The sequence below is a fragment of the Sturnus vulgaris genome, chromosome 24, assembly GCF_052056855.1.
Source record: "Sturnus vulgaris isolate bStuVul1 chromosome 24, bStuVul1.hap1, whole genome shotgun sequence".
Classification (NCBI taxonomy): Eukaryota; Metazoa; Chordata; class Aves; order Passeriformes; family Sturnidae; genus Sturnus; species Sturnus vulgaris.
The window spans coordinates 4,403,422-4,417,884 of NC_142266.1; the positions used below are offsets into that span (position 1 = coordinate 4,403,422).

At 50.8% G+C, this 14,463-nt stretch overlaps 2 protein-coding genes across 3 annotated transcripts; both read right to left on the reverse strand.

Moving 5' to 3' along the window:
- Positions 1–1,965: 1,965 nt before the first annotated feature.
- On the reverse strand, positions 1,966–7,751 carry ADPRS (ADP-ribosylserine hydrolase). Its single transcript, XM_014881268.2, has 6 exons — positions 7,501–7,751; positions 6,027–6,123; positions 5,065–5,272; positions 4,791–4,975; positions 4,599–4,699; positions 1,966–4,088 (listed from the first exon to the last, which is right to left on the reverse strand). Exons 1-6 carry the CDS (start codon positions 7,727–7,729, stop codon positions 3,796–3,798), a joined length of 1,113 nt encoding a protein of 370 aa, XP_014736754.1. The 5' UTR covers positions 7,730–7,751; the 3' UTR covers positions 1,966–3,795.
- A 160-nt stretch (positions 7,752–7,911) lies between these two features.
- TEKT2 (tektin 2) lies at positions 7,912–14,363 on the reverse strand. Of its 2 annotated transcripts, XM_088178533.1 has the most exons (10): positions 14,284–14,363; positions 13,154–13,325; positions 12,665–12,790; positions 11,816–12,021; positions 11,206–11,349; positions 10,208–10,322; positions 9,767–9,874; positions 9,253–9,396; positions 8,969–9,048; positions 7,912–8,310 (listed from the first exon to the last, which is right to left on the reverse strand). In XM_088178533.1, exons 2-10 carry the CDS (start codon positions 13,307–13,309, stop codon positions 8,109–8,111), a joined length of 1,281 nt encoding a protein of 426 aa, XP_088034659.1. In that variant the 5' UTR covers positions 13,310–13,325; positions 14,284–14,363; the 3' UTR covers positions 7,912–8,108. The 2 variants fall into 2 exon arrangements, with proteins under 2 accessions (XP_088034659.1, XP_014736735.2); XM_014881249.2 differs by lacking the exon at positions 14,284–14,363 and having other exon boundaries at positions 13,154–13,466.
- Positions 14,364–14,463: the final 100 nt, after the last annotated feature.

The window sequence follows — 14,463 nt, forward strand, 5'->3', positions numbered from 1 at the left end:
TCTTTTCCTGTTTCTGTTTTGCTTGTTTGTTTTCTCCTCAAGCCTGTCCTGTGCTTCTGCCTTTTGCCATTCAGGCCTTCCTTTTAAAAACTCACCTATCCCTGAACTTAAGAAACACAAGAAGGAAATTTGCAGTTGGAAGGCCAGTGCTCTGGGCACAACTGGTTGGGGCTGTGTGTCCCCTCCCTGGGATCTTCTCCCTGTGAATTTCTATCCTTAAAGCTGCAAGTTTCATGCAGAGATGAAACTCCTCAAGCTGAAAGGTGTCTGATCCCACTGGACATTTTTAACTCCTGAGGGCGGGGTCAGGACCATTTGGGTTGTGATCCTAACAGGTTATCCTTCCCAGCAGGAACAGTCCCTAAAATTAAAAGTGGAAGCTCAGATGATTTTTCCAAGCCCAGGTTTGGTAGGGGAGGGTGCTGGGAGAGGACTTGTCTCCTTTCCTGTGGAGAACAGAGGGATTTGAGCTGGTCCAGCCCCACGCAGGGCCAGGAGCTGCCACGCCTGGTGGGAGCTTCATCCTGCTCCTCAAAGCAACTTATTTATACTGTGCCTAATCTACAGCCCATCTCTTCTTGTTCTGTTCTGCTTCATTCCAAACTTCTTGTTCGAGCTGGCAAAAAGCAACGACCAAACTCCTCAGTGTAGCCACCCCCAGATTAAGTTTGTGCTGTAGATACTGTTTTGTAATTCCACTTTCCCTTCACGTGCAGAGCAAACCCATAATCACCCCTTGCAGCTATTTAACCTCTTACATTTACACACTAATGGAAAGCAAAGATATTACACGCACATAGTTAGGCTAAACAAAAAACGATGCACAGGATGAGGGAGGCTGTTCACTCTCCAGAAGGATTTTTTTCTGGAATACTGAGTACATATTAGCCAGCAGAAAGGATTGTTTTCTGTCGTGTGTGTGAGCGCGTGGGATTTTGGTTTCAATCACAAGAATAAAAAAGGTTGGGTTGGATGAGGTATGTCTATTTTTAATGCTGAAAACTGCATTACAATGTGCATTTTTATATACAAATTCTTATTATTTTTTTTAAATTTGCCTCTAGTATCTTCATTTCTAACCTAGTATATAGAGGTTTTTAGTTTTGTAAATACTTATTACATGCACTGTCCTAGTAAAAGTTGGTTTAAAATGCACTCTTTGTGACCCAAAACTGACCTGCTCTTCACAACTAAAACTGCAGTACTTGATTGTATTGACAAACATCAATAAAACTTATTGTATAGAGGTGGGCTCAGCTGTGCTTTGTGCTAGGACTTGCTGTGTCTCATCTCTTACACTCTATTTCCACCTCAAATCATCTCGGTCATTCCCAGCAGATTCCCTAATGGTTAGTACATGTTTCTTGTGATTAAGGAAGACTACCGTCTCCAGAAATTCAGTTTTAGAAAAGGTTGAAAACCAGAGCCTTCCAGCCTGGTGATTATTAATTTGAGGGATTCAAGCTGAAGTCTTAGGGATTCCCTTTCCATTCTGTGTGGTTTTTTTCCATTTTTTTATCCTATATCACGCACCTTGTGCACAGCCAGCCTCCATCCTGAGTGAGTCAGGAACACTCAGGACTGGTGAAGCACCTTCACAGGCACACAGTCCAAAGACAAGAAAATGTGTTTTCCCACCTGATCTCACCTGGCAGAGGCGAAACATTTCCAGGGAAGCTTGGCTGACACACAGGCACCTTCAAAAGCTCATTCCAAGGAGCAAGCCATCCTCCTGCTGCCATTCACGAGGCTCCCAGTGAATTCCCTGGTCTCTGCACCGTCATCACATGCTGGATTCCAGCACCTGAACTCCTTCCACAGGCTGAGAAGGAAAAGGGGCCTTTCCAAAAGCCCTCCCTGCAATGTCCAGTGTCAATTCACCCTTGTACCAAGAACCACTCCTGGTCCTCCTGGCACTGAGGATGCACAACTTCATGACTTGAGTGAAAACGCAGGAGCAGTGGCTACTTAACAAAGATAACTGGGGATTTTATTTCTTTCCAGGGAAATGAAAGGGTTTAATACACATCTAAATTCAGGCCCAAAGAGCTCTAGTCTTTAAACAGGAGCTCTTTGTTTGTCAGAGGTTCCAAACATTTAAAATTATAAAGCAGCTTTAAAAGAAAAATATCTTCTTTTAAATAATTACATGAATCCGGTTGCCCCTCTGGCAAAATAATGTGGAAAACCTGGTATTTCACAGCTCAGATCTGCAGCACAATACAAAAATATACAACAGACCAAAATTCCACATGTTCCCAGGACAAGAATCCATTTATACAAGGAAAACCCATTATAGCATCACACAAAAGACTGGCACTTGAAGGAAGCAGACTACAGGGAAAACTGGAAGGACCTGTGGCAGCCAGATTCCCACATGTGCATGCAGCCTGACACAGCCACCATGTACTGACACCACCAGGGAGCACCACGGCCACTTCCCCGTGTCACAAGACATACTGGAGAAATAACAAAAGTTACACTGTCACATTTAAGTTTATGAACATTTCCATATGATGACTTTTTGTTTTCAATTACTAAAAGCTTCCAACCCTTTCTAGACGTGCCATTCCCAAGCTGTTTCTCCCTTTTTGACCAACTCCACTAAGAAAAGGTTTTAAATTCTGTAACACAGCTGTGCTAGAATGTTCTTGTCCAGCAGGATCAGCTTCTTTTAAATATCAATGTCCCCAAGTAACCCACCTTTCCCTTTTAATTTTGGGGCATTTTTTACCAAGTTCAGAGGCTGAGACTGTGGTAAGTTAACTCCTGCATCCTGCTCAAGTCACTTTTGTGACTGACTGCAGCAGAGTCAGGCCTTCTATCCCTGTACCACCTCCACTCCCAGATCTGCACTCCACAGGAGCTGGACTCTCATGATCCTTGTGGGTCCCTTTCAACTTGGGATATTATGTGATTTAAACAGGAATCTCACTTGATGCTCTGGGCACATACAGGATTTAAAAAATACAGGATGCATGGATTAGGAACACAGGAGCAGCCAGAGTGGCTGCAGCAGTGTGACAGCAGCTGTGCAAGGGGGCACAAAGTGCAGCAGGTGCCTGTTGGATTACAGGGCCAAGGACATAGGAGGAGCAGCAATTAGTGACACCCTCTCCCAGCAGGGACAATGAGTCAGCTGGGATTGTCTGCAGGCATCAAAGGTCTTTCATAGAGCCAGCAGCAATGCAAATAAATCCCTTCTCTCTTCTCTGGCCCTTCTCATTCTGCCTTTAAGGCAAGAAACCTCCCTAGAAATCTGTGCTCCATTATCCTAACTCGGCACAGGTGACAACCTGGGCCATCAATCCTCTCTGGTGTCTCCTGTGACATCCCTTATCTGGCCAGTTGAGAATGACCTGCTGCTGTACCAGGAGTATGGAGACCCCCAAAGCCACTGGACAAGCCACTGACCACCAAAACACAGCCCACAGATATAGGAGCAGAGGAAATCAGGGAGAAAGATTCAGATTCAGACACCTGCCAATAACTGCAATGACAAAATGGCACAGTGGTGGACAAAGCAGAAATCCTATGGAAAATGAGACACTCATGTACACCCGGGGAGCTGCACCCACTGTCCAAGTGCAGCCACTTCCCAAATGATCTGTGACTGATGGGGATGTCCCCTCTTTTCCCAGCTGGCTCCAGCTCCCAGCTGACAGTAGCAGGCACCTTTCCCAGGTGAGGCTCGCTGGTGTTGGCCCGTGGCATGGATCCACCACGGGGTCTGACCAGAGAAGCAGAACTGACCGTCCCTTCGCCTTCAGGAAAGCACTGGAGCCACCCCAGAGCTCAGAGCCGCTGGCAGTAGAGTTCATAGAGGCTCTTGGCCATCCTCTGGGTCTCTTGGAAAGCCTCACAGCTCTGCTCCCAGCTCGGGGGCACCTGCTCATCCCCATAATAGGCGCCGGCGATGGCCCCCGCCATGGTGGCAATGGTGTCCGTGTCCCCCCCCAGGGAGATGCAGTAGATGATGGTTCTCTGCAGGGCGTTGTAGTGGTCAGGAATGTCAGGATCAGTGTCCATGCAGCGCAGGAAGGAGTAAATGGCAGTGGGGACGGAGCGCAGTGCAGCAATGCCATTGCCTGTAACACAGAACGTCAGAACCCTCTGGGCCTCCTTCTTTGTCCCCTCCTATTGCAACTTGCTTTTGCCAGTGACTTTCCATAACAATATCATGGATTTTACCAGGAAAAGGTGCAAAAGTTTGTCCCTCAGAAATCCTAGTTCCCCAGTACCACTCACATCCTGCAGAGCAATTCCCAGTTATGCCAGTATAGCCTGGCCATACACATCTACTCATCCCCATTCAACATGACCCAATAGCCCTTAAGAGATCTTGTAATGTTAAGAAACATTATGTAAGGTAAATTTCCCTTATCAAGACTATTTTTTTCCTATCAATACATAGAGGAAATCACTGGGTTGAGACCCAGAATTCCTGACTGGTGTGCACAGGCCGTTTTTCCAGCATATTCTGTGCCTGACAGGCAGCACAGGCTGAAGAGGAATCTGGAGGAACACACATCTACCAGGTTTGCTGAGTTAGTCCTGCTTCAAGCTTTCCCAATGCTTTTACTAAGAAAGGTACTTACCCAACTCAAACAATACATCTGCTTTGGGAACACTGCTGAGCTCCAAAAATTCCTTGATTTTCTTTAGACGCCTGGAAAATGGTAAATCCTCAAATCCCAGCCTGCAAACAGAGAGTGCAATGAAGATGAGAGAACGTGAAGAGCCAGAACAAACCCCCACAGCAGGGTTGGAGTTTTCCCCACGCTACTCACGCTCGGGCATCACTGAGAGACTTGTCATCTGCTTCCACGTGCTCCATGTGGCTGATGAGCTGCTCCAGAAAGGTTTCCCTGCTGAGTCCTTCCTGCAGTGCCAGGTGCACAGCCAGGGCCTGCAGGATGGCCCCGTTGTAGCCCAGGGAGTTGGCGTGGGTCAGCTCCGCGCTCAGCTTCGCAAACTGCCAAAGAAACCTGAGTGTCAGCAAAGCTTCCTGGGACACTCCCCTGGCTGCAGGGACACCCAGAGAAGCCCAGAACGTTCCATTACCTTCTTGACATCCTGGACGTCAGAGTAGACGAGGGAGATGCCGGCCACCCTCATGGCCCCGCCATTCCCGTAGGAGCCCTTCCCGTTGAACTGGGCTCTCGCAGGCTCAAACACATCGTTGCACTTGGGGCTCAGGAGCTTCTTGAAAACGTTGACCACAGCCATCCCATAGCCCCTGTTGGGCTCCTTCTTGTACTCCTCTGCAAACCTGGTGTGGGCAGGGGAGAAAACACCGGGGGGGTTTGGTCTGTTAATGGCGTCTGTGATTGGATGAAGCCTCTTGCTAAAGTGAATTAATAACACACACATAAACCAGTGACAGTCAGGGCTCAGTGGTTCAGTTCTGCATGGAAACAATTCCCAAAGAACAGTGTGAAAGAAGGATGTATAAACATCACCTTCCATAACCCACTTGTTTCCCTCTCAACTCTGCCTCAAAATAGAAGCAAACTAGAAACATTTCCGTGGGTCACAACCACAAGGAAAGTCTTTTGTTCAAGTTCAATGGAAGAGTTTTCTAAACAAAGAAATGCTTTCCCTTAAGTGGAACCAAATGCTCTCGGGGCTGGAGATTCAACAGGGAAATGGATCATAAACAGAGTCAAGCTGAGATCACTCCTATTCCTTCACTAAATTAAGGACAGTACAAACATAAATAGCAACAAATAAACACAAAACAAAAAGTTTCTGGAATCTCCAAGCATTCTCCTTCCCAAAGGTGAAGACACACAAGGCTGACACACAGCAGTGCTGCCCTGTCAAGGCAGCTTCAGACTCCACACTGCAGCTGATGCTGTTGCACAGTGCAAAGCAACAACAAACTAAAGGATTAACCACCTCTTTCCTAACTTTTTCCCCTCCAAAAACTAATATTTAGAAGTAGAATCAGTCTGCCTTAGCCCCTGTCCCTTTCCACAGACAGTCACAGTGATGGTTACACCTTCAGGAAGCCTCATCCTTACCTCTTGGCCATGTCAACCTCATCGAACTCCTGCTTGGCCAGCAGGGACTGCACCACCGACCTGCTCATGGCTGTGTCATCTGTGTACGGCAGCGACTCTGCAAAGGGAGGGCAAAGAGTGACACCAGCAGCCAGGGACAAACTGCTCCTGCCCTTTGCCAGCACCACCCTCATCTCCAAGGCCTGTCACAAGTTGCCTGGAACAGCTGTGGCTGTCCCTGGACCCCTGGACGCGTCCAAAGCCAGGCTGGACGGGGCTTGGAGCAGCCTGGGACAGTGGAAGGTGTCGCTGTCCATGGCAGGGGGTGAAACTGGATGATTTTTAAAGTGCCTTCCAACCCAAACCTGTCTGGAATTTAAGTTCCCTGGCACTCTGAGGCTGACACTGCTATGGTTGTCAGAGTAAGGAGACACAGCCAGGGAGCTGCATCCACAGCTATAATGACACAGAATATACTTCAAGGTTAGTAAGAGCCAGGAGAAGGTGTCTGACATCCAGAGGCATATATGGACAAGAGAGTAAGGTCAACACAGAATCACAGATGTCCAGGATGGTTTGGGTTGGAAGGGACCTTAAAGCCCATCCTGTTCCACTCCCTGCCATAGGCAGGGACAACTTCCACTGTCCCAGGTTGCTCCAAGACTCATCCAACCTGGCCTTGGACACTTTCAGGGATAGGACAACCACAGCTTCTCTAGGCTACCTGTGCCAGGTAGGGAAGAATCCTCATGGGGAAGAATTCCTTCCCAATATCCCATCTACCCCTGCTGTCTGGCAGTGGGAAACCATTCCCCATGTTTGTAACTCCAGGTCTCTGTCAATAGCCTCTGTCTTTCCTGCAGACTCCCCTCAGGCACTGGAAGGCTGCCATCACTTCCTAAGAGTTAAATAACATCTCTGTGCTTCTCTCACTCTTCTCCTCCTCAAGTTTTGGTACCTCTGCTCCCTGCTGACAGCCCAGCACTGCCATACCCATTCATAGCACACTCCACCTCAGCTCCCTGGAGTAAGAGCAGCACGGGCCGAGCAGAGCAAACCGCGGGTCCCTCTGCATCAGCGGTGTCCCTAAGGAATCCCTAAGGAATCAGGAATGGGTGTTGAACCCCCACAGCACAGGGGCACAGGACAGAGGAGGGCAGGGGACAGCCACGGCAGTCACAGTGGAGATGCCCCACAACAGGTGAGGGGTAAGGACTGGAGGCACCCACGTTTCGGGGGAGCAGAGAGGTGTGGGATTCTGCAGGTCGGGCACACCTCAAAGCCCAGTCCTGGGGCTGCTGAGAGTGAGACACAAACATCCCAAAGCCCAGTCCTGGGGCTGCTGGGGGAGTGAGACACAAGCATCCCAAAGCCCAGTCCTGGGGAGTGCTGGGGTCTAACCCGAATCTCTGGGGTGCCGAGCGCCGAGCACAGCGGGGTGTGTCAAGGGGGAACCAGGGGCATTCCCCGTCCCCCGCCGCGCTCCCACACGCACCTCCACGTGCGCTCCCCGCCGCCTCCCCTCCCTCCTCAGGCGGAGCCGGTTCCAGCCCTTTGAGGAAACTCAGCAGTTCCGGCAGCTTCACGACGCTCCTGCCTTCGAAAACAGCTCCCAGGCAATCCCCCAACAACGCCCCGGCCAAACAGCCCCGGAACCGAGCGGGGCCGGGCCGGGGACGAGCCGGGAGCCGCCCGGTGACCGAGGCCGGACCCGCCGCCGCCATCTTGCCGCGCGCGGCGCCTTCTTCCTCCGGGCCGCCAGGGGGCAGTGTGCGCCGCAGTATCCAGGGCGCTTTCGCGCGCACTGCCCCCTAGCGGCCCGGAGGACCGAGGTGCCGACAGCACACCCGCCTTTCCCTTAATCCCTCCTGGAATCCAGCTGGATTTAATCACCGCGGATGACAACTGGGGACAGGCCCTTTATTGTTTATAAATCCCCTCGGAGCGCGGGAGGCTGTAAACATCATCCAAGGGCCAGACAGTTATAAAACAAACTAGGAGGAGAATTCCATTCTCCCCAAACGCGACACAGATGTCGCTTTTCCTCACTACGGAACTGAATCACCGGGAGTTTTCCCCCGCGCTTGCACAATTCCCGGCGCGCTAAGCCAGCTCCAGCTGACTGCTCCTTGGCAGGTTCCTGGTACGGTTGACAGCGTCGACCTCTGGCTCAAACTTCTCCACGGGAACCACGAGTTTTTTCCGGGTGTCCATGCACTTGTTGTCCAGCTGCAGAGAATTGGTTTTGTAGCCAATATCGGTCTGAATGCGGTGTAGTTGCCGGTAAAGAGCGTCCAAGGCATCCCTGGGAATGAGCAGAAGGGACAGGAGTTGGGATCAAATATTGCATTGCTTCCCAGGAACAGGCTCCCCAGGGAATGGTCACAACCTTAACCCCGCTAGAGCTCAAGGAACATTTGGAAAATGCTCTCAAGCACAGGGTGGGGTTGTTGGGGTGTCCTGTGAAGGGCCAGGAGTTGGTCTCAATGATTCTTGCATGTCTCTCCCAACTCAGGATATTCCATGATTTTAAACTGGACAGGAAACACCCAACTCCCCACTTTCTGGCAGTGTTTCACAAAGAGCAAATTCATCAGATACTCATTGTTTGGGGCAGTGAATAGCGAGCCCACACACTGCTCTGGGAGGGCAGCAAGGGATGTGTGCCCAGGGAGCTGCCCACAGCAGCACTTGTGTTCCTTCCTTGTCACTCTCTTTTTTGTCCCTTTCGGAACAGTCAGGGCCTGGGTGAATTCAGAGTCAAGCAGAGGCTGTGGGAGCCCCATTCCCCTCCCAGCACAGACCCCTTGTGCCTGCACCCCGCACCCACCAACCCCAACCCCTCATGAGCCCGAGTACCATGAGCACCAAAAGGCAGGTGCCAGAGCTGTGCCCAGAGCAGGGACACCCAGAGCCACATCCCCTCAGGGCAATGCTGGGCACTGCTGCTCCTGGACACTCACTGTGACTCTGTCCGCTTCTGCTGGAGCACACGGATTATCCCTTCCAGCTGCTGGACCTCGTCTGTCAGTCCGTACTGAGCCTGCAGGGAGGAGGGGACAGCATTTAACAGGGCTGTGACAAAGGCCACAGTTCCCTCATTTCCCTCTCCCCCAGCTCTGACATTATTTCCTTGCTTTGCTATGTCACTGTAGGATGCACTGCTCAGCTGCTCCAAAACTCATCCACGTTTTTCAGAGCCCCCTTCCCGGTCAGTTGCCTGCAGGGAGCAGGCCAGGTGAGGTACCTGATCCCGGCAGAGCTCCATGTGGGGCCGGTAGGTGCGCGTCTCCAGGCGGGTGTGAGCCACTTTCAGATCCAGTGTTCTCTTCCGGATATCTTCCTCCAACTGCCGGATCTCCTCCTCCATTTCAGCAATTTCCTCCAAGGTCTAAGGATAGACGTGTATCATGAGGGACACACATTGGGAAAGTGCCCCCATGTCTCTGGGAATTTTGCTGTGCTAGGGATAGATTTTACTCAAGGGCTTCTGAAGACTGAATCCCCTGCTTCCACATGGACCAGGATGGTACTGCTGAGACAAGGGGTGAAATAAAAAGGCTGAAACCTGGCAGTGCAGCCAAGCAGTGCCAGAGAAGCACTTGTTAGAGGTGGGATACTGCTGGGATCACATGTGTGCCACTGAACAGCAAACATGTGGAAACTACGCTCAGGCTGAGTTGCCTTCCATGTAATAAACAGCCTTTGGGATTCCATTCCCAGCCAGGATTGTAGTTGATGACCTAAGAAACAATACTTACGTTCTGCTCCTGCCATCTCAGCTCATTAAGGGCTGCTTCCATGTCTCTCATCCTCTTCCTCAATGCAAACTCTGTAGCTATACGCTGAGCATCCAGCTCATTGTTTGTCTGAGGAGAGAACAGCTCCAGTCACACATGGCTGCAAGGTGTCTGTGTGCCCCCAAGCTGTGCCTGGAAGGTTGAGACAAGCCCAGGAGCAAAACCAGTTGGGTTTGGTTGCTGCCACATGCACCACACTCCCCCAGTAGCCAAAAGGTAGGGATCAATGGACAGGCACACGTCCTCCAGCTTGCTGAGACTGCTGCAAGCTCTACAGCATAAACAAGCTCCTACTTAAAACAGGAGAGCAGCTGCTCCAGACAGATCGAGAGACGTGCCTGCCACTATCCCACACCCGATCCAGAATGGCACCACAGATTCTGGGCCAAGGGAGCAGTTTACCTGGGCAATGGTAAGTGTGATTGCTCCTCGGAGATCCACTGAGGCTTTCATTTCTGCCTCAGCACGCTCCTTGTTGCACTGGCTGTTCTGTTCCCACTCATGAAGTGCAGTTGTTCTGTGAACAAATCAGTTACAAAAATAAATTGTTTGCAAGCTATTTTAAAGGAAGCACCTGCTTGTGGGACACATATTGAGAAAGTAAGAAAATTACAGCCTGAAAAATATTCCAGGCTGGAGCTTTTCAGCTCTGTTCCCAGCCGATAAGCTGGTCCAGCTCAAGGCTAGGGAGAATTTCTCCCAGGGTGATCATTTGGTCAAAATAAAAAGGAATTAATAACAAAGATAGAACACTTGTTGTGGTGTGTGCCCAGGCCCTGGGAATGGGGTGTCTTCTCTCTGAACCAATCACCTTTTCTCTACTCTTGGAATTGCGAGTCATGCTATAAAACCAAGTGTGTTCCTGAATAAACTTGTCTCTTTCTTCCTGTCATGAAAGATGACCATGTAGCTGTGCATCTTATTTCCGCCACACTTAAAGGGTTAAAACTCCATTCCACGGCTACACCTGCTGCAGGCCAGGATGGCAGCACAAAATGATTCTGGAAAGCTGGAGATCATATCTTGCCTGATCTCTGCAGAGACTGAACCCCACCAGGCCCAACATCTGCTTCACCCAGGGACACATCCTAACCATGGAAAGGAATGCCAGGCAAGTGAAAATGTGCAGCAGGTCCCCCTGAGCTGTGCCAGAGGTGACACCACACTGACGAGTGTCACCTACAGCCAAGCAGGGGGAGGCAGAGCACCTGGCCCCGCTGGGTTTGTGGTGACAATTTAGCTATCTCCCAAAAGTCTGTGGCTTCCCCATGCCACAGCCAACTTCTGTTCTGAGCTCTCTCTAAAACTGTACCCCATCAAGCCCGGACACAGCCTGGAAGGAAAAAGCATCTCAGGGCTCGGGGCAGATTTGGCCACACAAGGACAGATTCTTTCCTTACCCATATGGGATCCGTGTTGGGTTGACCTTGAAGGAGATGTTGCCAGAGGTGGGATTGAAGGACACGCACTGCCGATCAAGTTCCAACGCTTCCACCTTGTGCCGGTGGTCACAGCTCAGCTGCTGACGAGTTTCCTTTAAGAGGCTGTGGAGAGCCAGGCTGGAGTCAGTGGGGAGCAGGCCCAGGGCAGGGGCAGCTCACAATTCCCAAAGCGTTCATCACCATGTCAATCATCTTTGTGAAATCAATTATGAGCTCCCACCCTCCCTGGGAACTTGGCCCGACCTGCCCAGCACTGCCTGCCTGGTATTGCCCTGGAGAACGGAGCTGCAAAAGATTCCCACGGGGTATCAGGGCCTGGGAGCTTTAATATCTCATGGCCACTGATTCCTAAACCAAGGCAGGTGTCACAAGAGATCTGGGACAAAATTTCCAAAGGGTGCTTGTGAAGTCTCCCTTGGCATACCCTTCCCTGCCAAGCCCCAGACCTTGGAAATTATCCAGGTTTCCTGTGTGGTTCCCTGCCTGCCTGCCTATCTCAGCGTGGCATTAGAGGCATATCTGGGTATCTGGGGCCAAGCAAGAAGAGCCAAAAGCTGCCACTCCTCACCAAAGCTGTCTGAAGGCATCGTCTATTCGCTGCTGCAGGTCTTTTTTGGTTTTCTCAATCACCTTCACCTCTCTGTGTAGCTCCTCTTCCACAGGATCCCTCACCACATCGATGTCACGACGGCTCTCGCGGAAAGTCAAGCACTCAATGGCAACATCCAAACACAAGTTCTTTGCTTGGAGGGCATTTTCTGCTGCTTCCTTCATCTGGAAGAAGCAGTCAACCAGGTGTGGGGGGAATCTTTTAGGGATGGGAGAGAGAAAGGAAGAGGAACCCACCTATACCATCATTAAGAGGGACTCACTGTCTTTGCAGTTCTGAAACCTTTTATCAAGTCTAGAACAAAAACTTAGTCCTCTACACCTGCCATTTGCATTGGGAATCACACCTTGCTGAGGGTTAACAACTCCAGAAGCAACAGCAGCCTCTGGGTTTAGATCTCACAGTATCAGAGATTTCCCACCACTATTCTCTATTTTAAAATTTTTGAAGGATGGTGTTAACATATTTCTTATTATCTTTCAGAGCTTTATAAAAAGTCCAAACAACAAAATCCACACAGAAATCCAAACAGGAGCATACAATATATAGCTGCATGACATGGCTTGGCTCAGCCAAGAACAGTGATTTGTTTTCCAGGAAGTCATTCCATCAAGTATGGATCTCAGTATAAAATATACATATATATATATATATATATATATATATATATATATATAAATATATCTAGTGAGAAGCCCCCCTTGAACTCCAGATGGGCTTGCCCATTGCACAAGACAAGCCTCAATTATTTAACATCCCATGTTGAGAGTGTAAGTTCATTTCCAGCCATCTGCCTTCCCAACATACTTTGGTTAAGGCATCAATTTCCAAATCTATCTCTGTGAGGCATCTGGCCAGGGTCTCTCTCCATCTGTCCACGCTGGTGATACGATCTTTGAGCTGGGTTCGGCTGTTGTGCTCATCCCATTTTGCCTGGAATTAGAGAGAAATGCCATTACTCTATTTAAAACTGTAGTTGTGAATCTTGCTGAAGCCTTTCCCCATTTTCAGCACTGACTGAGCCTCTCACAGGAATACAACACATTGCCATTTGGAATCATAGTCGTTTACACAAATGGAGAGCGCAGAGAACGACATGAGTGGCAGTGAATGTGAGAAACATGCACAGGGATTTTATGACAGTACAGATTGCAGGTGGGTTTACAGAGAGTAAATGTCTGCATTTAGCATGTATATACAGGTAAAGCCCTTTATTCCCTCATCCATACACCCAAGTCTAGACACTCTCCCCAGCTCCTCAGCCCACTCTCCTGACAAACCTGCCAGAGGGCTCACCTGGTTGCCAGTTTCATTGCGGAGAGCTCGTCCTTCCTGCCGGATATGATGGGAATTGTAACGCTGCTGTTCGGCGTCGGCCGAGATGAGGATGGAGTTGTTCTGCCAGTCTGGCAAGGTGAAGCGCTGGCCTGGCTTTACGCTCAGGGAGGCCATCTTGCTGAAAAGGTGACTGAAAGGGAGCAGAAGATTTATGTGTTTATTCATGGGAATACACCTGAAATGGAGCTACAGCCAAAAATCACAAAGCTCTTCAGGAGAAAAGCAAAAGCAGCAGCAAGCTGCAAGCTGGCACTTGGCCTAATGCAGACACGTGCTTAAAATGGGGGAGCACGAGGGCAGGTGATGGGAGCCACCTTCTGCCCTGGGCCAGGGGGAAAAACCCAGTGCACCTGTCCCACCTTCCCTCCCAAGGAATGGAACTGTTTTCAGGGACAAGGAGATGCTCACAGCGCCAGCTTCCATATGGTATTTACTGAGCTTAGGCAAAACCAGCTGAGGACGTGACTGATTCTGTTGTGCTACCGCTGAAGGCTCAGCCCAAGGCTCCGACCCCAGGGGACTCCAAAGCTTTGAAGGAACAGCAGAATTTTTTAGGCTTCTCATTTTTTACCCAGCACAACCCTGGACAACCGGCAGAAACTGCGGACCTCACTGCAGAAGGTCCGAGGAGCTCCCGAGGGGGCTGCAGGTGCCCAAACCCAGGGTTAGGGGCAGTTCTGGGACAGAATCCCTCGGCAGCGGGATATCCCGTGTGTGTGTGTGTGCCTCAGCGGGCACTGGGCCGGAGCTCCTTGAGCACAGACACCAAGGGCTGACGGGGATGTGCAGCCCAGGAATTCCTGAAGGGAAGGAAGCCCGGAGGGAGGGCACAAAGGGCCGCAGGGCACAGGGGCTCGATCACAGGTGGAGGGGAAAGAGGGAAAGGGCTCCGCCGGCAGCTCGGAACGGGCCTCACCCGGGCTGCTCTGAGAGCCCTCAGCTCCTCCAGACCGACCGGGCTCCGGTCCCGCCTCAGGGCCGGGCCAGGCCGGGGCCGCTCTCTCCCCTCACCGTTCCCGGCCGATTTCCCCACTCTCCCCTCACCTTTTCCGGTCGATCCCCTCGTCCCCCCTTTTCCTCGCTCTCACCGTTCTCGGCCGATCCCCGCTGTCCCCTCACCGTTCCCCGCTCTCGAGCGGGGTCGTTGCCGAGCGGCCCCGGCGGGTGCGGCGGTGGCTCTTGGGCGGGTATCGGTGACAGGGACACCGCAAAAAGCAGCAAAGCAGCGCCCAAAACAGCGATATATAATATTGTTCAAAATAAATCCT

What these genes read in the sequence shown, in the direction of transcription:
- ADPRS (XM_014881268.2), bottom strand. Translation starts at nt 7,729, where the DNA reads ATGGCGGCGGCGGGTCCGGCCTCGGTCACCGGGCGGCTCCCGGCTCGT. An exon ending in ACGTCCAGGATGTCAAGAAG is followed by an intron (nt 4,976 to 5,064) that starts GTAATGGAACGT and finishes TTTCTTTGGCAG; the next exon opens with TTTGCGAAGCTGAGCGCGGA. An exon ending in TCTCTCAGTGATGCCCGAGC is followed by an intron (nt 4,700 to 4,790) that starts GTGAGTAGCGTG and finishes CTCTGTTTGCAG; the next exon opens with GCTGGGATTTGAGGATTTAC.
- TEKT2 (XM_014881249.2), bottom strand. Translation starts at nt 13,360, where the DNA reads ATGAATAAACACATAAATCTTCTGCTCCCTTTCAGTCACCTTTTCAGC. An exon ending in AAATTGATGCCTTAACCAAA is followed by an intron (nt 12,022 to 12,664) that starts GTATGTTGGGAA and finishes TGCTTCTTCCAG; the next exon opens with ATGAAGGAAGCAGCAGAAAA. An exon ending in CAGAAGCGGACAGAGTCACA is followed by an intron (nt 8,311 to 8,968) that starts GTGAGTGTCCAG and finishes GCTCATTCCCAG; the next exon opens with GGATGCCTTGGACGCTCTTT.